At 45.4% G+C, this 25,183-nt stretch overlaps 1 protein-coding gene across 3 annotated transcripts in view; it reads right to left on the bottom strand.

Moving 5' to 3' along the window:
• ALMS1 (ALMS1 centrosome and basal body associated protein) overlaps window positions 1-25,183 on the bottom strand; it is a 266,815-nt gene that overhangs the window by 126,539 nt on the left and 115,093 nt on the right. For all 3 annotated transcript variants that reach the window (XM_029594680.1, XM_029594673.1, XM_029594689.1), the window contains exons 6-7: window positions 13,009-13,168; window positions 1,205-2,500 (exon numbers count right to left, since the gene is read on the bottom strand). In XM_029594680.1, the coding sequence (XP_029450540.1) occupies window positions 1,205-2,500; window positions 13,009-13,168 (1,456 nt within the window). The remainder of the gene's footprint in view (window positions 1-1,204; window positions 2,501-13,008; window positions 13,169-25,183) is intronic.

The following is a 25,183-nucleotide window of genomic DNA, read 5'->3' as shown; positions in this document are numbered from 1 at the left end:
ACAGTTCACAAGAACACAAAATAAGGTGAGATTATAATCATTTTGGGATACACATATACTGTTATACATTTGCCATTCTCTAGAAGAATATTCAGATGGACAGGCAAAAGATGAGGCACACTACCATGTAGATTCCTACAGCAATTCTACGGATTTGGAACATTACTGTAAGATGTTTGTGGAAATGTGAACAGATCTTACAGAAAATTGTACACAAAAAAGCAAGTAACTATACTAAAAATTTAATCCAACTGCACTAAGGCATTTTGGTACTTCACATAAAAGCAAAAAATAATGGAACAGCAATAAAAAGTAATTTATAATGAAATATGGCAAACTAAGCACACAGCAAATCCTTATTAAAAAACAGTGAGGTTCATATTCAAAGGGCTTTGGCTAGCTAGCTGTGGACTTAGCTAGTTGTTTGTTTTTTTTTTAATTTCCTGCCACTCTCAACACCTCCGACTTATCTGTGTACAGTTAGCTAAGGACTTAACAGATAAAACGTATCCGGATAAGCCAAAGCCATTCCAAGGGCGTTAAATTATCTGGCTAAATTAGCTTGACAAGTCCAATTTTGAGCATCATCTAAGTTAGTCAGATAAACTTATCTGGCTAACTTTGATATAGACAGGTATATTTGGAGGTGCACCAACACCACTGAATATCCCAACCAAGTTAGCCAGATAAGTTTATCTAGCTATTTTGCCATTCAACCAGTGGCTCAATATTGACCCCAGTATTTATTATAACATCTCACCTTTGTCAAGGTCAAAAATTATAACTTTTTTTTTTTTTTTTTTTTTAATAGCAATCTGTTGTGTGCTGCTCAGTAAGGTCATAGATTTGACATACTTCAATCAGGCAACACTGGAATTTCATCAAACTATAGTGTGGTAATTCAGTGGCAGGATTGAGATATTCTACTGCTGTATTTCTGTGACAGTGCCATAGATGTAAACAACCAGAGCCTTCTTTCTGTGGCAATGTCCTAACTTTGACAAACTTCAATCTGGTATTCACAGGGTAGTGCTATAGATCAGGAAAAATACTATGAATCTATAAATTGGGTATGTCATATTCTTATAGAAAATCTATCAATTTGACATATATGATAATCCTAGTTAGAGCAATATTCTAGCAATGTTGCAATACTATAAAATAAAGCTTCAGTCATGGTCTAAAAGAAGACCTGTTTCCTTACCACGTGCTCGTTTCTCTTCTTCTTCAGCATTCTGTATCATCTGCGTGGCACGTGTCAGAGGATCTTCACCTTTGAGAAGACTTGTAACACGGGCTGCCAGTGAATCAGCACTGCTGCTGTCATCACTCTCTCGAATACTATCCCCTTTTACATTACCCATTATGTTCATCTGAGCCACAGCATGTTCCAGGCCTTCAAGAGAATTGGAAATACCACTCAAGATCTCTGTGGTGAGGCTGCTCTGCAAATCAAAACCCTTTTCAACAGAAGATTCCTCAGTGGTGCCATCTTCTTCAGGATGAGTAGAATTAGGTGCTTTTGTATCCGCTATGGCACTGCTGCATCCCTCTGGTTCTGATCGACTTAAAGGTTTTGCTAACTTCGATTGTTCAACAGTTTCTTTTGCTAGTGGTAGGGTTTTTTTTCCTATAGGCTCCTGCAAAAAGCCTTCTCCAATTGTGAGTCGCTCAATGCCATCAGTGGTCTCCCATTTCAAACTGTCCATTAGGGAAGAAAGAGTTTTCATCTGAGAGTTGTCTTTTGATAGGTTGCTTGAAGGACTCCAAGATAAACTTCGATGAAGCAAAGGAAACAGGTTTTCTGTACTATCCCTGGATGAAGTGGAGTCACAAAAGTCATTCAAATTTCTGGAGAGCAAAAAACATTCATTGTATTCTTTCATGGAACCAAAAGGAAAAGCAGGGTGTGAATTTCCAAAAGTAATATCTTCTGCTTCTTCTAACAGTTTGCGGATTTCTTTCAGGGTCCTAGACCCAACGAATGAATCATTTTCCAGGTCTTTGTTTTGTTGGTTGAATGATACACTTAAACATGAAGACTGTGTTTTATTGCCTTCCATTTCCACTGCAGATTCCACTAAAGAACTTGAGGCTGGATGGTCTTGGCTCAAGATAGGACTTCTAGACTCAAATTTATCAATTAGCATTTGTACACGTTTTGAAACAATTTGGGGTTTTTCATTGCTGGAGTTGGAGATAGACAACTCAGGTAGCATTTGATTATGATCAGTTGATTCTTCGGTAATTGCTATCTCTGCAATACTTTCAATAGGAAAGTGAGGTTCAAGCTCCACCTGCTGTTTAGTGTGGCAATAAGTGATGTTACACTGACTGATTGGTCTCTCCTGGGAGGACCTTAAAAGTAATGGAGAGGACAGCTCAGAGGGTAATGGTGTATCATTACCAACATCAGACCCCATTGGGATAGACATGCTTAGAGTAGACATGCCAGAATAGGGACTGGATTGGGAATTGTCATCTTCCTTCTGAGAGTCTCCTAAAAGGAACAAAAGATATTATATTAATTCCTGCCCCATAAACAAATTAATTTTAATATGACCTATCTGTTTAGAATTAATGTTAACAAGAGATAAGTTGTATATTAAAGACAGTACTAGAAAAAATATGGGTTAAAAGTGCACCCTATTGTCATTCCAATTCCTTGACAGTATGTCTGCAAATGATTAACAGCCAGCATTACAGCTGGCACACCACTTGACAGTCATTAGAATCCCTCATACACACTGTGAGAATAAAGCAGAATTGCTTACCTGTAACAGGTGTTCTCCTAAGACAGCAGGATGTTTGTCCTCACACATGGGTGACGTCACCAGATGGAGCCCGGCATGGGAAACTTTGACAGACACTCTGAGCACGCCCAGCAAGCCACTATCCACACGTGTATGCTGGGTCCCTCTTCAGTCTTATAATATAGAATTTGCGAAAAATAAAATAAACCCAAAGAGAAATCAACTCCTTGGGGAGATGGGTGGACTAACATCCTGCTGTCCTAGAAGAATACCTGTTACAGGTAAGCAACTCTGCTTTCTCCTAGGACAAGCAGGATGGTAGTCCTCACACATGGGTGAACACAAAGTTACAGGCTGCTCCCGAACAACAAGTAAGACCGACAGGCATCCAACCAGGTGCCAATGAGCACAGAGGGAGACAGCCTGAACTCAAATAAAGAGCCCGAGGTAGGAAGAGTTGGTTTTCACTACTGAAAAAGGTTACAGAGGACCGACTGACCGAAACTACTGTCACATCAGTCATCTTTGTCCAGACAGTAATGAGAGGCAAAGGTGTGGAGGGAACTCCAAGTTGCAGCCCTGCAGATCTCATCCATGGGCACCGCATACGAGTGGGCTACCGAAGCCACCATGGCCCGCAGAGAATGAGCTGTGGCATGACCCTCAAGCTGTAGTCCGGCTTGTGTGTAGCAGAAAGATATACAATCTGCTAGCCAGCTGGACAAGATCTGCTTGGACACTGTGTGGACTGCCTGTGGGCCACTGTATGGTCCAGGTAAAAGGCCAGGGCCCTTTTACAACCACTCTCCCTTGTGGGAATGTGGCTTTGGAAAGAAAGTGGGCAGGATAGACAGACTGATTGAGATGGAACTCTGTCACTACCTTCGGTAGGAACTTAGGATGCATACGCAGAATTTTGTATAAGGTGGGTATGACACCAAAACCTGAAGCTTGCTAACCCTGCGCGCTGAGGTGACTGCAACCAGAAAAAGGACCTTCCAGGACAGGCATTTCAGGTCACAAAATTGCAGGGGCTCAAATGGGGCCCTCATGGGGCTAAAACCACGTTGAGGTCCCTTGAGACCGCCAGAGGATGGATCAGCGGCTTGAGCTGAAGCAGTCCCTGCATGAAATGCCTCACGAGAGGCAGCATGGAGATGGGCAAGCCTTTCACTCCCTGATTATATGCTCCAATACCACTGAGGTGGACCCTCATGGATGTGGTCTTCAAGCCAGCCTCGGAGAGGTGTAATAGGTAGTCCAGAAGTTTTGAAGCGGAGCAGGAGAACGGGTCCAAACCATGTTCCTCACACCAGCCTGAGAACCTCTTTCACTTGAGATTGTAAAATTTCTAGTGGAAGGCTTTCTGGATTCTCCCAGAATTGAGACACTTTTTCCGAGAGGCCCAAGTTCTGCAGGGTCACCTGGTCAACATCCAAGCCATGAGAGCCAAAGACCGGAGGTTGGAATGGTGCAGCCTGCCTTGATCCTGCGTGATCAGGTCCAGAGAAATCCCCAGAGACATCGGGGCCCGGGAGGACAGATCTTGTAGAAGGAGGAACCAGATCTGCTGTGGCCAATACGATGCAATTAGGATCATGGTTACCTGGTCCTGCTGGAACTTCAAGAACATAAGAACATAAGAAAATGCCATACTGGGTCAGACCAAGGGTCCCATCAAGCCCAGCATCCTGTTTCCAACAGTGGCCAATCCAGGCCATAAGAACCTGGCAAGTACCCGAAAACTAAGTCTATTCCATGTAACCATTGCTAATGGCAGTGGCTATTCTCTAAGTGAACTTAATAGCAGGTAATGGACTTCTCCTCCAAGAACTTATCCAATCCTTTTTTAAACACAGCTATACAAACTGCACGAACCACATCCTCTGGCAACAAATTCCAGAGTTTAATTGTGCGTTGAGTAAAAAAGAACTTTCTCCAATTAGTTTTAAATGTGCCCCATGCTAACTTCATGGAGTGCCCCCTAGTCTTTCTACTATCCGAAATAGTAAATAACCGATTCACATCTACCCGTTCTAGACCTCTCATGATTTTAAACACCTCTATCATATCCCCCCTCAGTCGTCTCTTCTCCAAGCTGAAAAGTCCTAACCTCTTTAGTCTTTCCTCATAGGGGAGTTGTTCCATTCCCCTTATCATTTTGGTAGCCCTTCTCTGTACCTTCTCCATCGCAATTATATCTTTTTTGAGATGCGGCGACCAGAATTGTACACAGTATTCAAGGTGCGGTCTCACGATGGAGCGATACAGAGGCATTATGACATTTTCCGTTTTATTCATCATTCCTTTTCTAATAATTCCCAACATTCTGTTTGCTTTTTTGACTGCCGCAGCACACTGCACCGACGATTTCAATGTGTTATCCACTATGACACCTAGATCTCTTTCTTGGGTTGTAGCACCTAATATGGAACCCAACATTGTGTAATTATAGCATGGGTTATTTTTCCCTATATGCATCACCTTGCACTTATCCACATTAAATTTCATCTGCCATTTGGATGCCCAATTTTCCAGTCTCACAAGGTCTTCCTGCAATTTATCACAATCTGCTTGTGATTTAACTACTCTGAACAATTTTGTGTCATCTGCAAATTTGATTATCTCACTCGTCGTATTTCTTTCCAGATCATTTATAAATATATTGAACAGTAAGGGTCTCAATACAGATCCCTGAGGCACTCCACTGTCCACTCCCTTCCACTGAGAAAATTGCCCATTTAATCCTACTCTCTGTTTCCTGTCTTTTAGCCAGTTTGCAATCCACGAAAGGACATCGCCACCTATCCCATGACTTTTTACTTTTCCTAGAAGCCTCTCATGAGGAACTTTGTCAAACGCCTTCTGAAAATCCAAGTATACTATATCTACCGGTTCACCTTTATCCACATGTTTATTAACTCCTTCAAAAAAGTGAAGCAGATTTGTGAGGCAAGACTTGCCCTGGGTAAAGCCATGCTGACTTTGTTCCATTAAACCATGTCTTTCTATATGTTCTGTGATTTTGATGTTTAGAACACTTTCCACTATTTTTCCTGGCACTGAAGTCAGGCTAACCGGTCTGTAGTTTCCCGGATCGCCCCTGGAGCCCTTTTTAAATATTGGGGTTACATTTGCTATCCTCCAGTCTTCAGGTACAATGGATGATTTTAATGATAAGTTACAAATTTTTACTAATAGGTCCGAAATTTCATTTTTTAGTTCCTTCAGAACTCTGGGGTGTATACCATCCAGTCCAGGTGATTTACTACTCTTCAGTTTGTCAATCAGGCCTACCACATCTTCTAGGTTCACCGTGATTTGATTCAGTCCATCTGAATCATTACCCATGAAAACCTTCTCCATTACGGGTACCTCCCCAACATCCTCTTCAGTAAACACCGAAGCAAAGAAATCATTTAATCTTTCCGCAGAATCAGGGAGCACGCATATAAGTGAGCGATGGCTTCCTGGCCTGCCAGCCATCCTGAACAGGGAGCAGAATTGGTCTACTTTCTTGTTGCACGGGGAAGCGAACAGATCTATGTTTGGGGTTTCCCAAAGGAGGAAGATCCGATCCGCAACCTCCTGTTTCAGGGACCTTTCGTGAGGGCAGAACGACTCAGAGCATCCACTGTCACATTTTTGGTCCCTGGCAGGTATATGGCTCGAAGGAAGATGCCCTATGAGAGAGCTCAGGACCGCCTCCTGGCAGAGGAGGAACAAGCCCGTGCCTTCCTGTTTGTTCAGATACCACATTGCCACTTGGTTGTCGGTTGAACCAGCACTACCTTGTTGGCCAAGGATTCCTGGAATGCCCCCAGAGTGTACTGAATCGCCCAGAGCTTCAGGAAATTGATCTGAAAACACTGCTCCTGTGTGGACCATCGACCCTGGGTACAGAGATCCCATCATGGGCTCCCCAACCCAGGTGGGAAGCATCCGTAGTGACAGTGACCTGAGGAGGAGAAACCTGGAAAGGAATGCCCACCTCTAGGTTGGATAGTGTCTCCCATCATGAAAGGGATTCTTGAAGTGGTGCGGTAACTATGACGCATGTCTGAAGGTCCTGGGTGGCCTGACGCCACTGGGAGCACAAAGTCCACTGCGTTCTGAGCATGTGGAGCTGAGCAAAGGGCATAAAATGAACTGTTGCTGCCATGTGCCCCAAGAGACGCAGGAACTTGTTTGCAGAGGCTCGGCGGCTCCGAGAGATCGCCCGCACCAGGGACACCAGGGCCAATGCTCGGTCCCGGAGCTAAAATGTCTTGCCCTGGGCAATGTCGAACCTCGCCCCAATGAAGTCCAAGTGTCGAGATAAAACCAGCTGGGATTTCAGATAGTTGATGAGAAACTCCAAGGTCTCCAGAATCCGGATGGTAGATTGGAGAGACGGTAATACACCCTGCCTGGTGTCGATCTTGGTAAGCCAATCGTCCAGGTAGGGGAAGACCTGCACTCATTGTATCCTGAATACCTCCCACCTACTGCCAGGCACTTAGTGGAGATGCATGGCGTGGATGCCAGGCTGAAAGGTAACACCCGATATTGAAAGTTCTCCTTTCCCACCAGGAAACGGAGGTACTTCAGATGATTGTGAGAGATCACAAAATGAGCATAGGCATCTTTTAGGTCGAGGGAGCAAAGCCAGTCCCAATGAAACCATTTGGAATTTTTCTCTTACGGGAAACCTGTTCAAAGCCCTCAGATCCAAGATAGGATGAAGGCCCCCTGTTTTCTTGGAATCAGGAAATACCTAGAGTAAAACCCGCTGTTTCGCTGATCTGGTGGGACAAGTTCGACTGCTTGGGCCATTAAGAGGGCAGAGAGCTCTACTTGAAATATCTGCTGGTTCGTGAAAATCTCCAAGAGCGGCATGGAGGGGATTCTTGGGGGGGGAAGGAGGGGGATCACTTTGGAAGTTTAACCTGTACCTCCGATGAACAATGGATAGGACCCATTGGTCCAAGGTGACTGAGAGCCAACGGTCTGTAAAGCTAACCCTGCGCTGGAGGGTTGTTCATCGCAGGTATAGATTGCTGGTTCAAGCTCCCTTGCAGCCAGTCAAAACCCCCATAGCGGGGCTCTGCTGTGGGGCTGGAGGTGGCAGAGGGGTGCACGGTTACCTCATTCATGGTCTAGCTGGTGCACATTGAGGCCTCACCCTACCAGCTGGAGGATAATACTTCCTTGGGTAGTAAAAGGGGTGCCTCCAGCTTTGCCGTGATGGCCTTTTGCCAGTGGACTGAGAGTTGAAGGACTGAGGCAGACAGATGTTGGAAGGTCTCATGGTAATCCTTAAGCTGTGCTACGGCAACCTTGATCTGGTCTCTGAAGAGATTTTCCCTCCTACAGGCCGGAGGTCTGAAGCCCGAAGTCAGGTCATGCGTCCAAGTTCTTATGCCTGCCGCTGCCATCTTCGCCACCATTTCAAAGTCATCATAAGCCGATCCGACCTCATGCTTGTCACATTCCAATCTTTGTTGGATCACTTTCAGGAAGTCCTCCCAAAATTGTTGGGGAAGGTACTCCACCAGATATTGAACTTGTTTCCAGAGGTTCCTGGAATATTGGCTCAAATACAGCTGGTAACATGCAATCCAAGCCGCTAGCATGGACCCCTGGAAGACTTTCCTTCCTAAAGCATCCAGGTCCCCATGATCACAACCTAGAGGAGCCGAAATTGGGTCAATGACCTCTTCGCCTTCTTTAAAGTGGATTTCACCACTACAGTAGCTGAATGTAATCCACTTTGAAGCACTGAAAAAAGTGTGAAAAGCGGAATATAAATAAATAAATACCGACTAGTGAGGAAGCTGTCTGTGTTCAAATCCTGTGGTGGGTTGCGCCAAGTAGACCGCATCAGTTTTTCGGTTTACTGGAGGGATGGAAACGGGGATGCTCCCACAACCGGATGAACAGTTCTTTGAAAATGTCGTGTACCGGTAATGCGACCATCTCCTTCGGGGCGTCCACAAATCGGAGGACTTCTAGCATCTTATGCCTGAAGTCCTGCTCAGTTAAGAGCTGAAAAGGCACCGATTCCGTCATGGCCCTCATGAACCCGGCAAAGGTTAAGTCTTCTGGTGGAGACTTACGCCTCTCCTCCAGAGGGGAGGGTTCAGAGGGCAAATCCTGAGTCTTCCATAGAGGATGGGGATGCCTCATCCTCCCAAGGATCATAGGGAGCATCCTCCTCACTCTGTGTGCACAGGGATACCAGTGGTGGAGCCCCCAAGGAACTCTTGTGCCGAGACCCCGAAGGCCTCGGTAGTCATGAAGGCAGAGGCGTGGACATCGATGGCACCACTGGAACCAAAGGGTGTTCTGGCCCTGGAGGTGTCATGGGTACCAGGATCACCAGGGGAACCAGCGGCCCCAAGGACAAATGACCCAAGAGGGGTACTGCTGACCGGGGTGTTGCCTGCAAGAGTGGTGCCAACGATCCTGACTGTCCCCCTCATCAGAGGAATCAATCACCAGGATAGTCTCCCCAGTGGAGGCCAGACCAATTATCCCTGTGTCAGTGAGGGTGCCCGGGGCATCGGAAGAGGCTGCATCGGCAAAGCACCAAATCCAGCTGCTCCAGGAAAGGTGTAAGCACCGATGGAGCAGGCTCTGGTGGCGGCAGTGGCGGGACCTGGGGCTTGATGCCCTGCAGGGCCCGGCCAGCCGCACATGGCGCTCCAACTTCTCCTCGAATGCTGATCAGGATAGGAAAGCTCGAGGAGGAGGCAGCAAAACTAGATCTTCCCCACAGAACATGAGGGGGATCGGTGCCCACCACTGGAACCGGTGGGGATCGCCTCGGTTCCTCAGGTTCGATGGAAGGTGATGCTTCCTCGGCCTGGGGTCGTTTCAGGGGCAGCTCGGTTGGTGCCTTCCCGAGTTTGGAGCCATGTGCAGCGCATGGTCAATACCTGGTGGCTACTGGGAAGTGGCACCTTCGGCAACTGACCTCAAACAACGAAGCACTTACCACGATGCCCAAAAAATATCCCGAAAGAACAGAGAGACCAGACGGGGCTCAGGACGAAAACAAAATGTGTTCCACAAAAGAGGTGTGAGCTCCACAATCACGAGGCACTAGCTTCTCAGAAAAAGAGAGAATGAAGAGGGACCCTGCGTGGACGCGTGGATAGTGGCATCCTGGGCATGCTCAGTGTGTCGGTCAAAGTTTCTAAAAACTTTGACATAAGTTTTCCGTGCCGGGCTCCATCTGATGATGTCACCCATGTGTGCGGACTACCATCCTGCTTGTCCTAGGAGAAAAAGAGCATTTTTTTTTCTAAAAATATAAATCAAGAGTCACAAATATATATAACTCTACAAAATGTATGCATGTTTACTGAAATGGTCAAGTGACTAGCTGAAATCCAGAGAAATTCCCTGGATGCCTTTTACTGTGCTACTCTTCAGTCTGATCCCAGCACTCTCTTCCACCCTCCTTAGACCTACCCAAGGACTTCCTTCCGACCTTCTCAGCAAGCCCCTAATACATTTCCTTTACTCTGTGTCCTTAATACACTTTTGAAAAACAAAGAGGAAGATGGTCTAAGAAAGCCATGAGGAATAAGACAAAGAATAGCCGAAAGTCCTTCTAAATTCTTTTATTAATTAATACACTTTTGAAAATTTGCAACTCTCTCCCTCTATATATCTATATCTATCTATCTATATATATAGGAGGCCCGTTCTCTTTGTTCCACTACCCAAAACCGTGCTACTTCTTGGCTGTCAGGGACGAAAGGACTCATATCTAACGAAAGATTGAGTTCTCTGAAGGGTCGTTCCTCTATAGGGATGAAAACGCTTACATCCCCTAGTAGGACCTCTCATGTTAAAAAAGTGTGACATCTGCTTCTTTTCCTCTGGCAAACGAGGAACCAGAGATTCTCCTCACTTACTGGCCAATTTTTCCAACTCGCTCCCAAATAATAGTGAGCATTTAAAGGGCAATTTGAGTAAAGTTATCCATGGAGGTTGCACTGGCCGACCAATCTGAAGCCATAACCGACCCATGGCCGCTGCTATGGAAGCCACTCCTCTGGCTGAAGAATGGACCAAATCATAGCCCACATCTGCCAAAGAAGGAAAACAGCTGGCTCCATAACTTCCCTGGGGTTCACTCCAGAGCCTTTGACCTCCTGGGAAAGAAGCAAACAAGATCGAGCCACCAAAGAACAACAAGAAGCGATCTGCAAAGTCAGTGCCTTTGCATCAAAGATCATTGCTATTGCCATTGCTTAAGGACAGACTCATGAGCATCCTTCAAGGCCATAGGACCAGTGGTCCGCTTGGAGACTGCACACACCAGGGCATCTACCTTCGGAAAACGTAAATGCTCTCCTGCCACTGATCGAGAGGGTTCAGGCCTTCCAAAACCCGACCCCCTTTGAAATTAGCCTCTGGGGCACCCCACTCAAGATCAATTAATTCTTGAATGGCTTCCATCACGGGGAAAAAACAAGAAGCCTTACATAAGGAAACTAAAATGGGATTTTCTTCGGCTCAGTCAATGCGTCTGTCCTAGGAACTCTCAGCATTTTCAAGATCTGGGAAATCAGAGCTGGCAATTCATCTTTATGAAAGAACTGTAGCATAGTTCTATACGGTTCTAAACCTGAAGGAATTTCACCATCCTCAAGGGAGTCAGGATCAGCGCATTATCCGTGTCATCTGGACCTCCATCTGGAAGTCCTGCTGCCTCTCAAGCATTACTCCGGCACTTACCATTAGTTCTGGCAAGGTTCCCACCTGTGACTCTGCTCTGGGAATATTAGAAAGGGCTGAAGATTGCGCCTGGAGAAGAGATTGCAATCCCTGGAAAAACTCTACCCACGAGAAGATAGAAACATCCAATCCCAGAGATAATTGAGGCGTACTCACTGAGCAACTGTCCACTGCTAAGGAACCAGTTAGGGGAGATCAAAAATCAGGCACCCCACTGGAACTGCCTGTACCTAAGGCTTATATCCAGCTGGGAAGAGCCAGGCTTAGTGAAATCAGAGGAAGGCAATTCTCCCTGAGCCTCCAAACAGCGTTGGCACAAGTTAGTGGGCACTCCTGGCTGAGATGTCCAAATATGACAAGCAGCGCAAAGGGAAAGTCGCTTAGGCTTCTTAGGCATAGAAGCCATTATGGCCGACAGTGTGCTTAAGTGGTGGCCGGAGGCGTGCATCTAACCTTTTTTTTTGTACGTCCAAATATACTAGACGTCCAAACATTAAGCGTCTAATACTTAGGCATCTTGCACCTAGGCATCCAAAACTTAGGCGTCCCAAAAATAAGCGCTGTAAAACAATTTAAGTGCACAATGCACTTGTGTGCACAGATAAGCGTGTGGCCACTTAAGGAACCGCTTAACTCAGACACACATAAGACAAGACCTTACTAAGCGCTCAAAAACTGGTCATACAACCTGGATGCCCAGTTAGACGCACATGCCAAACCAACAATCCTGTAGAGGGCAGCCTAAGAAAGTGCATGAAATGCTGTTGCAGCCTACCATGTGGTGTGCAGCGAAAAAGCCTCAGAGTCGGGTCTAGCCTACAGAGGCTGTTCAACCTACCAGACTGCCCACATCCCTCGAACTCCCACGAAGCGGGATGAACACAGAATGGGGCGCGGAGTACGGAGACCAGAAAAAGGAAGAAACTCTACACTACAGAAGCCTCTTTTTACGTCTCTGTAAATATATCTTCTTTTTTTTTTTTTAAATATATTTTTAAAACTTAAGTGAGCTCAGTATAGAGACGGTCTCCGGCTGCGGAGGATGAGGGCATATGCTGTCACTGCCGTGCTCAGCTTCCTGCACCCACTGCCTTTCAGCCGCTTAAGCAGCTAAGTCCATGCCGGCTAAAAAACCAGCTACCAGCTACCAGACAAATCAGGAATTCTCAACTGGGGGAGGGACCATTTTGTATCGCCGCAGGAGAGCGAGGGGAATGTAGTATCCTTAATTCTCCTTTTTCAAAATGAAGCAATCCCCAGTAGGGAAATGCACGTTCACCATCTGCTGGAGACGGAGAATACTGGCAGGCTGATATCACTGCAGGATATATATATACTGTGATGTCAGTTTCCTCCATCTTCATCTGCTGGTAGAGGTGCATAATCCACTTGTTCTGGATTCATCTGAATGAATGCTAAGAAATGGATCACTCATACTGCTGTCTACAAAAAAACCTGTTAAATAAGCAAATGTGTTTTTCTCTGGCAATTCATGAAACCACCTTCTTATCTTTTCCCATACCTTCAAACTGTGACACACTTTTTGTTAGGGTGTCTCTGGATCCCTTCAATGTTCGATGCTCTGATGGTGAAAATTCCAGCTCTTTAATTGTTCCTCTTGGGACAAATGGTGTCAATATGGTTGAGGGTGACTGATCTATGCCAAGATTATGAAGATATGTCTGGCAGAAGGAAAAAAAGTAGGAAAAAAGCAATCACTGTAAAAATAATTTGTCTGTTTAATTTTATTTATTTATTCTTGAATTTGTTAAAACACTTTTCCTGAAGAACTTGAAACAGGTACATAACATTAAACAATTGCAAAATTATAAAAGCACAACAAATTAATAAAATACATACAGACAAATCAATCAAAGCAGATAACATAACCTCAAAAGCATAACCTACAACTAAAATTTAATATAAATACATCAACAATAAAATAAACATAAAAAAACTCATATCTTCATTACAAACCTCCTACAACCCAAATACAGGTAAAGCTATAATAAAAAAAATAATCAGGCCTTTACTGGGTTCCTGAACTGCCCATTAAATGGAACTCTTTAGGGATCACACTCCAAAGCTTAGGATCAGCACATGAAAAGACCTTCTTTCTAGTTTCCAGCAATCTGATAATAAGTACCTGCCCTTCTAGATATGTAATGACAATCGCTTAGTCAGATAATGAGGTCCATCATTCTTCAGTGCCTTAAAGATTATACAAGCTAACGAATTCACAGCGAAACAGAACTGAAAGCCAATGCAAATGTTCTAAGGCAGATAAAATATGATCCCGACAGCAAAGGCCCAAAAGAATACAGGCTGCTGTATTTTTAATCAGCTGTAATCTTTGTAAATGCTTCCTAGGAAGACCCACAAAGAATTACAATAATCCAGCCTTGATAAAATCAATGCATGGATTATTGCAATTAGATCCTTCTTCTCCAAATAAGGATAAAGGTGATGAATAATACACAAATGAAAAAATGAAGAACAGACCACTAATACGATTTAAAATAAAATACATAAATAAATAAATGAGCAGACACAAAATATCAAACACCAGCTGTCATCCCACAAAATTCAAGAAATCAAAGAAAGCCTGAGACATTTAAGCCCAGAAAAGTAAGTGACCCCGATAGGATCCTAGATGAAATGATCAAATACAGCAATGTACAAATCCTGGATGCACTAGTAAAACTATTAATCTGATTATTCTGACTAGTTCATTAAGAAGCAGCAAAAAGAATTACACCAATTTATAAACCTGGGGATACTACTAACCCAAATCCATATATATAGGGATTTGTATCAAGAGTAATTTAGGGAGGAGGAATAGCCTAGTGGTTAGAGCAGTGGACTATGAACCAACCTGCTGTTGCTCCTTGTGACCTTGGGCAAGTCACTTTACCCTCCATTGCCTCAGGTACAAACTTAGATTGTAAGTACCTACAGTACCTGAATGTAAACCGGGTGAGATTGAATGTCGGTATATAAAAAATAATAAATAAATAATGGCAAACTGTTTTGTAACGTCCTGAACAAATGAATACTAAAATACTGTCTGGGATGTCCCCCAATGGAGGATGGAGCGTGCGTCTTCCCGCGTGATCTCAATTTTCTCCTCAGTCTATAAAACATAGTATATCCAGCAAAGCATTGCTCAGAGAGGCTGTCCAGGGAGGTGGGTGGATCAGCATGGCTAATTCATCCTGCTATCTAAGGAAACACTGTTTACAGTAAGCAAACTTGCTTTTTCCCCTTTGATTGCAGGCTGAATTAGCCATGCTGTCTGGGAGTCCCCAGCTTAGGGTTGTGTTCCACCACTTACACACACTGAATTAGGGAATGGCCACCCCTTTCAGACATAGATAAGTCCTGCGTGCACAATCCGCCAGTGATGTGGGCAGCCTCGCTATCTTGTTGAAGAAGCAAACACTGCCAAACCCAGCGCTGCGTCTGAAGATGCTTGCTGGTCAAGACAGCAGTGCAGGTGAAGGTATGCAGAGATAACCACATGGCTGCTTTACAAATGTCCAGCAATGGCACCATGTGAAGATGCGCAATTGAAGCAGCAACCACCCAAACTTAGTGTGCTTTGACTTTGTTGGAAAGTGCTCCTGACCTCTTTGAGTAAAAAAATTGAATGCATTGGGATATCCAGTTTGACAGAGTCCTCTTTGGCACTGGTAGGTCAGGGGCGCTCGGCCTGAAAGACACAAAGATTTAAGAAGCTCTCTTTTCTGAATATGTCCTCAGTCTAAGGAGTGCAGGAGACGTTCCCTGTCATTGCTATGTGGCTTTGGGAAGAATGATGGTAACGTAATGGTTTGATTCAGGTGGAAAATGGAGATCACCTTAGGTAAGAAGGAGGGGTGAGTGAGTAAAGTCACCTTGTCATGATGAAACTGCAAAACGGAGGATAGTGAACTAGGGCCTGGAGCTCGCTGACCCATCTTGCCGAAGTCACTGCGACCAGGAGCACCACTTTCAGGTCAGATATTTCATGTGGCTACTACCCATGGGTTCAAAGGGCGAAAGCATGAGCTGTTCCAAAACCAGGTTAAGGTCTCAAGGGACTGGAGGTTTGGTCACTGGTGATCTCAATCTCAAGATCCCACTTCATGAAGCAGGAAATCAAGGGTTGGTTCGAAACTGGAAGTCTGTTGCATGGGTGATGATATGCCGCAATAGCGCTCACATGAACCCTGGCGGAGGCTGTTGCCAATCCTGACTGATAGAGTGTATGCAGGTATTCTAGTAAGGTTTCAGGCAAACAGGAGAATGGGTCTATCCCCTTGTGTTTTTAAAACAAATCAAAGAAGAAAATTCTTTTTCACTCAGCGCATAGTTAAGCAATGGAATTCATGGCCAGAAGATGTGGTTACAGCAGTTAGTGTAAATGGGTTTAAAAAAGGTTTGGATAAGTTCTTAGAGGAAAAATCCATAAACTATTACAGTAATTAATTAGCAATAGTAGTTTATGATTTATCTAATGTTTTGGTACTTGCCAGGTACTTGTGACTTGGATTGGCCACTGTTGGAAACAGGATACTGGGCTTGATGGACCCTTGGTCTGACCCAGTATGGCATATCTTATGTTATTATGTTATTTTGTCCTGACACCAGGTCGTATAATGGTGCCACTTGCCCAGATAGTTCCTCTGGACTTCTGTCGACAACCACATGTGGCTTAATACTCTCTTCAATCTCCAAGCAGTGAGATTAAACGAGGAGTGCATGGGGTGCAGCAACATCGCTCCCTCTTGAGTCAGTAGATCCGCACTGTCTCCCAATGAGATGGGAGAAGCAATGGACAGCTGAACTAGACAGGTGTACCACGGTTGCCTCAGCCATGCCAGATCAACAAGGATCAGGTCTGCAATGTCTGTGATGCATTTCTGTATGGTTCGAGAGATGAACAGATTTGGACGGTAAGCGTATAGTAGCCTTTTCGTCCAAGGGCTGAGGAATGCATCCTGCGCAAACCGCTCCCAGCTCAGATAAACCAAGCAGAACGCTCAAACTTTTTTTGTTGTGCACAAGTACAAAGAGATCCATGCAAGGGAGACCCCCACAGTTTGAAGAGACTGTCTGCCACCCTCTGGTTTAGAGCTCATTCGTGTGGGTGGAACACTCTGCTGAATCTTTTGGCTTCAGTGTTTGCAATACCTGGGAGATAGGTGCACTCCATCTCCCTGCAAGCGACCTCTGCCCATTCAAGGATTTGGATCTCTTCCTTGCATAGGGTCCAGGAACCTGACCCTCCTTTTTTTATGTAAAACACAGCCACTTGGTTGTCCGTGTGGACCTTGATGCTTTTTCCTCGAATGTGGTCAAAGAACATGAGAAGGACATTCCAAATCGCCCTCAGCTTCAGCAGATTTATCTGGCGAGTGTTCTCCAATGGGGACCACAGCCCATGTGTTTTCAGGTGACCCAAATGCACCCCCCCAGACCCTTGTGGAAGCATCCATGGTCAGAACCAGTTGGTGCGCCAGGTTCTAGAACAGGGCTCTCACCATGAGGGTTGGTGGAGATAGCCAGCATGCTATGTCCTTTCGCATGTCCCTGGTCAATAACACCAATTTGGTTAAAGGTTGAATAAATGAGTCCATTGAGTTTTTAAACACCACTGCGGGTAGCACATATGGAGTCAGGTGTGCGGCACTATGTATATTGCTGCCGCCATGTGTCCCAGGAGGGCTAAGATTTGGCAGGCCGAGGGGCATGCACAGTTCCGTAGCTACACAGCCAGCGAGAAAAGGTTCTGAGCTCTGTTCTCTAGCAGGAAAGCTCTCCCCACTACCGTGTCTATCTTGGCACCAATGAACTGAAGAATCTGCATCAGCTGAACGCTGGACTTCTCATAGTTTATTACGAAGCCTAGCACCTCTAAACAATTTCCATTAAGTAAGTCTGAAGAGTATTTGCTTCTGAGGCCACAAGAAGCCAATCGTTCAGATAAGGGAATAGTTGAATCCCCTTTCGCCTGAGGTGGGTCACCGTTCCCACTAAGCACTTGGTGAAGACTCTCGGGGTGGACGACAGTCCAAAAGGGAGCACCTTGTATTGGTAATGGCATCCGCTGACCTGGAAACACAGGAACGGTGCGTCGGAATGTGGAAGTAAACATCCTTGAGATCTATCAAGCACATCCAATTATTGGGTTGTGGAAAAGACAGAATGGATTTTATGGATGTCATCTTGAACTTCTCCCTTCGAATGAACTTGTTGAAGGCCCATAAATCCAAGATTGGGCAGAGACCGCCCCCCCCCCCCCACCCCCCGATTTCTTTGGAATGAGAAAGTATTGGGAATAGAAACTCCTGTTGTGCCTGTGTGTAGGTACCACTTGGATTGCATGTTGTTGCAGTAGTGAGTTCACTTCTTCCTGCAAAATTAGTGCTTGAGCATAGTCCCGCAGAGAAAGTGTAAGGCACGGAAGAGTTGGGGTTCTCTTGAAATTCATTTGGTAATCCTCGTGGACAATGCTCAAACCCAACGGTCCAACATGATTTCTGCCCAAGAGTAAAAAATTGACTATCTGGCTCTCTACACGTAGTGGCAGTTGTGGCCTGGCCATCCTCAAAATCTTTGCGGAGGTTTCTGGCCAGCATTCGATGGCTGCCTCTGCTAGCACTGGACCCTTGGTCTACTCCTGGGCTGCGATGGTTGCATTTGCTATCTGGGCGATGGAAACACCGTTGCACAATAAGGTATATTTGGCCTGAAAGGGCGTCTCTGACAACTGGGCTTCTGGAAGCTGGGGTAATATCTCCTAGCAGCAGATGGTTGTTCAGGCGGTGAAGACCGCCATGTTCTGTTCTTTCAGCTGTGAACCGGTCTCCCGCAGTTTATCCCCAAAGAGGTTATTGCCTCTTCAAGGTAGATCGGCAAACCTTTCATGGACGTCTTCATGGATGGCACTGGCCCTCAACCAGGCCATTCTGCGAGCCTCTAAAGCTGTTGTCGATGCCTGGGCCAATGTTTCGAAGGCCTTGTATATCATGCGAAGGAGGTGACACAACCCCTCCTCCATGTCTACAAAAGACTGGGGCAGCACACTGTCAGATGAGCCCTTTCGAAGCAGGGCTTGATGGACTGAAGACACTCATAGAGGTACTGAGTGATGTAGAACTGATGCTGCTGAATTTTCACATTCAACATGGCTGCCTGGAAGGCCTTCCTTCCAAACTCATCCAGGTAAAGATTATCCTTCCCCAGCAGAACACTGGAATGGAGCCCAGATTGCTTTGCCTTTTTCATGGCAGACTCCACTACAATCAAGGCATGAGGAAGTTACACCGTACCATAGTAGGGGGGACATCCTCATCCAAAACTCCAGGTCGTTTTTTCTGGATATCGCCAGTCCCGAGAAGGGGACTCCCAGGTCTTTTCTTTGAAAGCATCCAGAACTGCATGGGCAGGCAGTGCTGCTGGTTCGGGTGGGACCTCAAAGATCTTTAAAATGCTGAGGACTTGCTCACCAGGGGCCGGCACCTTCTTGGTCTCAACCTTGAGAAGGATCCCCACTTTCCCGATGAATTTAGAATAGGCGAGGTCCTCTGGTGGCGAAGGGGGCTCTGGAGGTTCCTCAAGGGGGCTGGATGGTATTCCCGTAGATGACCCTGGAGAAGTATGGGGGAGGGGAGTTGCTTGGTTCCGAGACTGGTTGTGGTGAGAACTGTGGATAGGATCCCCTCTCTTTCCGTGGGCTGCAGAGAAGGGGATTCAGCCCCCCCCCCCCCCCCCCCGGGGACAACTCTTCCAACGAAGGGCTTGGAAGCGGACATCCTTGTTTGTTCAACTCCAGGGACGGGAAGAAGTTGCTCTGAATCGCGGAAATCTGGGACATCGCTTGGGAAGCTAGTTCTCCATCTATGAGGGTACATTGCTCCCTTGAGCCAGTGGATGGGATACTGTCCAGCTCCCTGCCCAGGGCAGACTTGGTCCTCCTGCACGTTAGAGGCAGCGCAGCCAAGAGGATGCTGGAATCAGGTCCCTTACTGAGGTGTGTAGCAGGCTCAACCTCGTTGGATGGTATGTGTTTCTTCGAGAGGGGCTCCTGAAGTTGGGGCAAACACCTCTTCTTCCGGGACCCTGAGGAGCCCCCCAAGGGATAATCAGAGAGTGGGTCCACGTTTGAAAACCCCAGTTCCAGCAGTTCCACTGGCAAGAAAATGACCTGAGGTTCCTGCTGCAGTTTTTGTTTTTTCAAGGACCTTTTCCGGGAAGGTTTGTGCCGGTGAGCATCCCCCTGTGGCTTCGGGCTCAATGCGTGCCTCGTCGGCATCAGGTGCTTTGTGGGCTGGCGCGTCGAGTTGAGGACACGTGTCGACGCATGTTTTGCAGGTATCTGTGCTGATGGGAGTGGGCTTGGAGAAGCATGCTTTGGAATGTCATGGCTTTTCAACGCATCGATGCGCCGTGTGTCGGGATGGCATTTTTTGACGCAAGCGCCAAGTTCTTCCTGCGTGGAGTGTTGTACTTGCTCTGTTTCGACACATGCGTTGGTGTTGCCATTTCAGCACTGCAGCCACCTGCCAATGCAGACTCCAGTGCTTCTGCGGGTCGTGGGGGATGGGGAGCACTGGGGGGCGGGCCTGACCCACTTGCCTCTGACCTGGTTACTTACCTTGGGGCCCCAGAGAAGAAGCCCTTCTTTGCTTTTCCAGGCAATTCGACTTCGGCCCAAGGGAAGAGTGGGATGAGTGGTGCTCCGATGCTGGGGCATGGGAGCCGGCATCTTCGTCCCTTAGGTACGCAATCTGCTAGGAGCTCTGCATCTGGGCCCTGGGTGACATGCGACCACAGTCCCAGCAGTTGGACTGGTCATGCTTGGGCCTCAGGCACAAATAACAATAGTTATGTCCATTGGTGATGGGCATAACCTTTCCGCACGGCAGTACTTGAAGCCAGTCGGTTTGGGCACCAAGATAGCACTGAAAAGTACTATTTTGTTTTTGAAGAAAAATCCTCCGAGGAGAGAAAAAACTCTGCATGCAACTGGCAGCGTGGAAAAAAAGAACTGAGATGGCGGCGATTGCGCGGGAAGACGCACACAGGGGCACAGAGCAAGAACTCTGTGATCTATAAAAGAAGTTCTGCCTTGAGGCCGTCAGGGGACAGCCCAGACAGCATTGCTAATTCAGCCTGCTATCGACGGGAAAACCTATATTATAATTAAATCCATGTGCTTATTTATCAGCTGTAAGGTAAAAATAAACAAGGCACAGACAGCTTCACACATGAACAAGGAATAAGACAGGGATGTAGCCTGATCCTGTTATGAAGCAAGTAACATAAGAACATGCCATACTTGGTCAGACCAAGGGTCCATCACGCCCAGCATCCAGTCTCCAATAGTGGCCAATCCAGGCCATAAAAACCTGGCAAGTACCCAAAAACTAAGTCTATCCCATGTTACTGTTGCTAGTAATAGCAGTGGCTATTTTCTAAGTCAACTTAATTAATAGCAGGTAATGGACTTCTCCTCCAAGAACTTATCCAATCCTTTTTTAAACACAGCTACATTAACCACATCCCCTGGCAACAAATTCCAGAGTTTAATTGTCGTTGAGTGAAAAAGAACTTCCTGCAATTAGTTTTTAAATGTGCCACATGCTAACTTCATGGACTGCCTCCTAGTCCTTCTATTACTCAAAAGAGTAAAGAACAGATTCACATTTACTCGATCAAGACCTCTCATGATTTTAAACACCTCTATCATATCCCCCCTCAGCCGTCTCTTCTCCAAGCTGAACAGTCCTAACCTCTTTAGTCTTTCCTCATGGCGGAGCAGTTCCATCCCTTCTCTGTACCTTCTCCATCACAACCATATCTTTTTTGAGATGCTGCAGCGCAATGAACTGACGATTTCAATGTGTTATCCATTATGACGCCTAGATCTCTTTCTTCGGTGGTAGCTCCTAATATGGAACCTAACATTCTGTAACTATAGCATGGGTTATTTTTCCCTATATGCATCACCTTGCACTTATCCACGTTAAATGCCATCTGCCATTTGGATGCCCAATTTTCCAGTCTCATAAGATCTTCCTGGCTGGTGGGCGTGAGGATCACCTGGTAACATGCCTACCTATTGCGAAGGTGGCATACCTCACGCGTCACCTAGATAAGATTTTATACAGTGCTGGGAAGGAGCCGGCTATTGTGGTACAGGTGAGCACCAACTACAAAGGAAAACGTGGGAGCGAGGTTCTGGAAGCCAAATTTAGGTTCTTAGGTAGAAAGCTGAAATCCAGAACCTCCAGGTTAGTATTCTCTGAAATGCTTCCTGTTCCAATCGCAGGTCCCCAAAGACAGGTAGAGCTCCGGACTGTCAATGCGTGGATGAGATGATGGTACAAGGAAGAGGGATTCAGTTTTGTAAGGAACTGGGATACCTTTTGGGGAAGGGGGAGTCTTTTCCGAAGGCATGGGCTCCACCTTAACCAGGGTGGAACCAGACTGCTGGTGCTAACCTTTAAAAAGAGGTAGAGCAGCTTTTAAACTAGAACAAAGAGAAAAGCCGACAGTTGCTCAGCAACACATGGTTCGGAGGGAGGTATCTTCAAAGGATACTAAAGATGCATTAGAATTAGGGCATCCCAACAGTGAGGTTCCAATAATAAAAAAAGTTGTCCAAGTACCTGTAATTAAAAATTCACCTGAGCTAAAAAATTCCAATTTATCCCTATCAATTAAAAAGCAGAATGAAAATACAAACAAAAAAACCACACTTTGAAATGTTTGTATGTTAATACCAGAAGTCTAAGAAGTAAGATGGGAGAATTAGAATGTGTAGCAGTGAATGATGACAGACTTAATTGGCATCTCAGAGACATGGTGGAAGGAGGATAACCAATGGGAAAGTGATATACCGTGGTACAAATTATATCGCAATGACAGAGAGGAGCATCTGGGAGGCGGGGTGGCTTTTTATGTCCAGGATGGCAGAGTCCAACATGATAAAGATCCTGAATGAGACTAAATGTACAATCGAATCTTTATGGGTAGAAATCCCTTGTGTGTTGGGGAAGAATATAGTGATAGGACTATACTACCATCCACCAAGCCAAGATGGTGAGACGGATAGTAAAATGCTAAGAGAAATAGGGAAGCTAACCAAATTGGTAGTGCAGTAATAATGGGAGATTTCAATTACCAAAATTAAAATCAAGGAGAGTCAGTACAGTAACCCATATGGTAAACTGTAAATAATGAGGGAAACCAAATTTATTTTAAATATAGCCTAAGTGACGGTGTCAGCAAGCCTGTTGTTGTGATTTCTCAAAAAGAACTCAACCGGTCTTCATTCACCATCACTGTCAAAAATCATACATTTTTTTTATTAATTATCAAAAATGTTTTGTCATCTTAAATTTTTATCATTTTCATTAAAAGTCTATATAGACATTACATTCCAATGCAAGTCCTTGAAGAAGGTTTAGGCAGCAATCTCTTTGTTGTAAACATTAAACACAGCCCTACACGGCTGTGTTTCGCGGTAATGCTTCCTGAGGGGCATATGAGAAGTATTGTCACAAGAGTATTTGCCTGAAAATGTCAACAAAACATTTTCTTAGTAAGATGCTCTAAATAATAAAATGAAGAACAAGTACTTATCTTGGCACTGCAGGCTACCGTTTCAAAATTGACTTGGCGTCTCTACTGTCTTCTTCATAGGAAAAGAGGAAACGAGGAAGCGGTTCCTTAAGTGGCCGCACACTTACCTGTGCACACAAGTGCATTATGCACTTAAATTGTTTTACAGCGCTTATTTTTGGGACGCCTAAGTTTTGGATGCCTAAGTATTAGATGCTTAATTTTTTTGACGTCTAGTATTTTTGGTCGTACAAAAAAAAAAAGTTAGATGCACGCCTCCGGCCACCGCTTAAGTACACTGTTTGCCATAATGGCTTCTATGCCTAAGTGACTTTCTCTTTGCACTGCCTGTCATATTCGGACATCTCAGCCAGGAGTGCCCACTAACTTGTGCCAACACTCTTTGGAGGCTTAGGGGGAACTGCCTTCCTCTGATTTCACTAAGCCTGGCTCTTCCCAGCTGGATATAAGCCTTAGGTACAGGCAGTTCCAGTGGGGTGCCTGATTTTTGATCTCCCCTAACTGGTTCCTTAGCAGTGGACAGTTGCTCAGTGAGTACGCCTCAAATATCTCTGGGATTGGATGTTTCTATCTTCTCGTGGGTAGAGCTTTTCCAGGGATTGCAATCTCTTCTCCAGGCGCAATCTTCAGCCCTTTCTAATACTCCCAGAGCACAGTCACAGGTGGGAACCTTGCCAGGATCTACTGTTAAGTGCCGGAGTAATGCTTGAGAGGCAGCAGGACTTCCAGATGGAGGTCCAGATGACACGGATGACGCCGCCGATCCTGACTCCCTTGAGAATGGTGAAATTCCTCCAGGTTTAGAACTGTATATAACTATGCTACAGTTCTTTCATAAAGATGAATTGATAGCTCTGATTTCCCAGACTTTGAAAATGCTCAAAGTTCCTGGGACAGACGCAGTGACTGAGCCGAAGAAAATCCCATTTTGGTTTCCTTACGTAAGGCTTCTTGTTTTTACCCTGTGATGGAAGCCATTCAAGAATTAATTGATCTTGAGTGGGGTGCCCCAGAGGCTAATTTCAAAGATCCAGTGGCAGGAGAGCTTTTACGTTTTCCAAAGGTAGATGCCCTGGTGTGTGCAGTCTCCAAGCGGTCACACCAGGACAGACTCAGTGCCAGCAAAAATAGTGGAAAGTGTTCTAAAGATCAAAATCACAGAACATGTAGAAAGGCATGGTTTAATGGAACAAAGTCATCATGGCTTTATCCAAAGCAAGTCTTGCCTCACAAATCTGCTTCACTTTTTTGAAGGGGTTAATAAACATGTAGATAAAGGTGAATTGGTAGATGTAGTGTATCTGGATTTTCAGAAGGCATTTGACAAAGTTCTTCATGAGAGGCTTCTAGGAAAAGTAAAATGTCATGGGATAGGTGGAGATGTCCTTTCATGGATTACAAACTGGTTAAAAGACAGGAAAAAGAGAGAAGGATTAAACGGACAATTCTCTCAGTGGAGAGGGGTGGGCAGTGGAGTGCCTCAGATCTGTACTAGGACCCATGCTTTCCAATATATTTATAAATGGACTGGAAAGAAATACGACGGGTGAGATAATCAAATTTGCAGATGATACAAAATTATTCAGAGTAGTTAAATCACAAACTGATTGTGATAAATTGCAGGAGGACCTTGTGAGACTGGAAAATTGGGCATCCAAATGGCAGATGAAATTTCATGTGGATAAGTGCAAAGTGATGCATATAGGGAAAAATAACCCATGCTGTAGTTACATGATGTTAAGTTCCATATTAGGAGCTACCACCCAGGAAAGAGATCTAGGCGTGACAGTGGATAATACATTGAAATCGGTGGCTCATTGTGCTGCGGCAGTCAAAAAAGCAAACAATATTAGGAATTATTAGGAAGGAAATGGTGAATAAAACAGAAAACATCATAATGCCTCTGTATCGCTCCATGGTGAGATCGCATCTTGAATACTGTGTACAATTCTGATCGCTGCATCTCAAAAAAGATATAGTTGCGATGGAGAAGGTACAGAGAAGGGCAACCAAAATGATAAAGGGGATGGAACAGCTTCCCTATGAGGAAAGGCTGAAGAGGT

This window comes from Rhinatrema bivittatum, chromosome 1, assembly GCF_901001135.1.
Source record: "Rhinatrema bivittatum chromosome 1, aRhiBiv1.1, whole genome shotgun sequence".
Lineage (NCBI taxonomy): Eukaryota > Metazoa > Chordata > Amphibia > Gymnophiona > Rhinatrematidae > Rhinatrema > Rhinatrema bivittatum.
The sequence above is the reverse complement of the archived record's forward strand: the minus strand, read 5'-3'. Positions and strand labels throughout refer to the sequence as shown.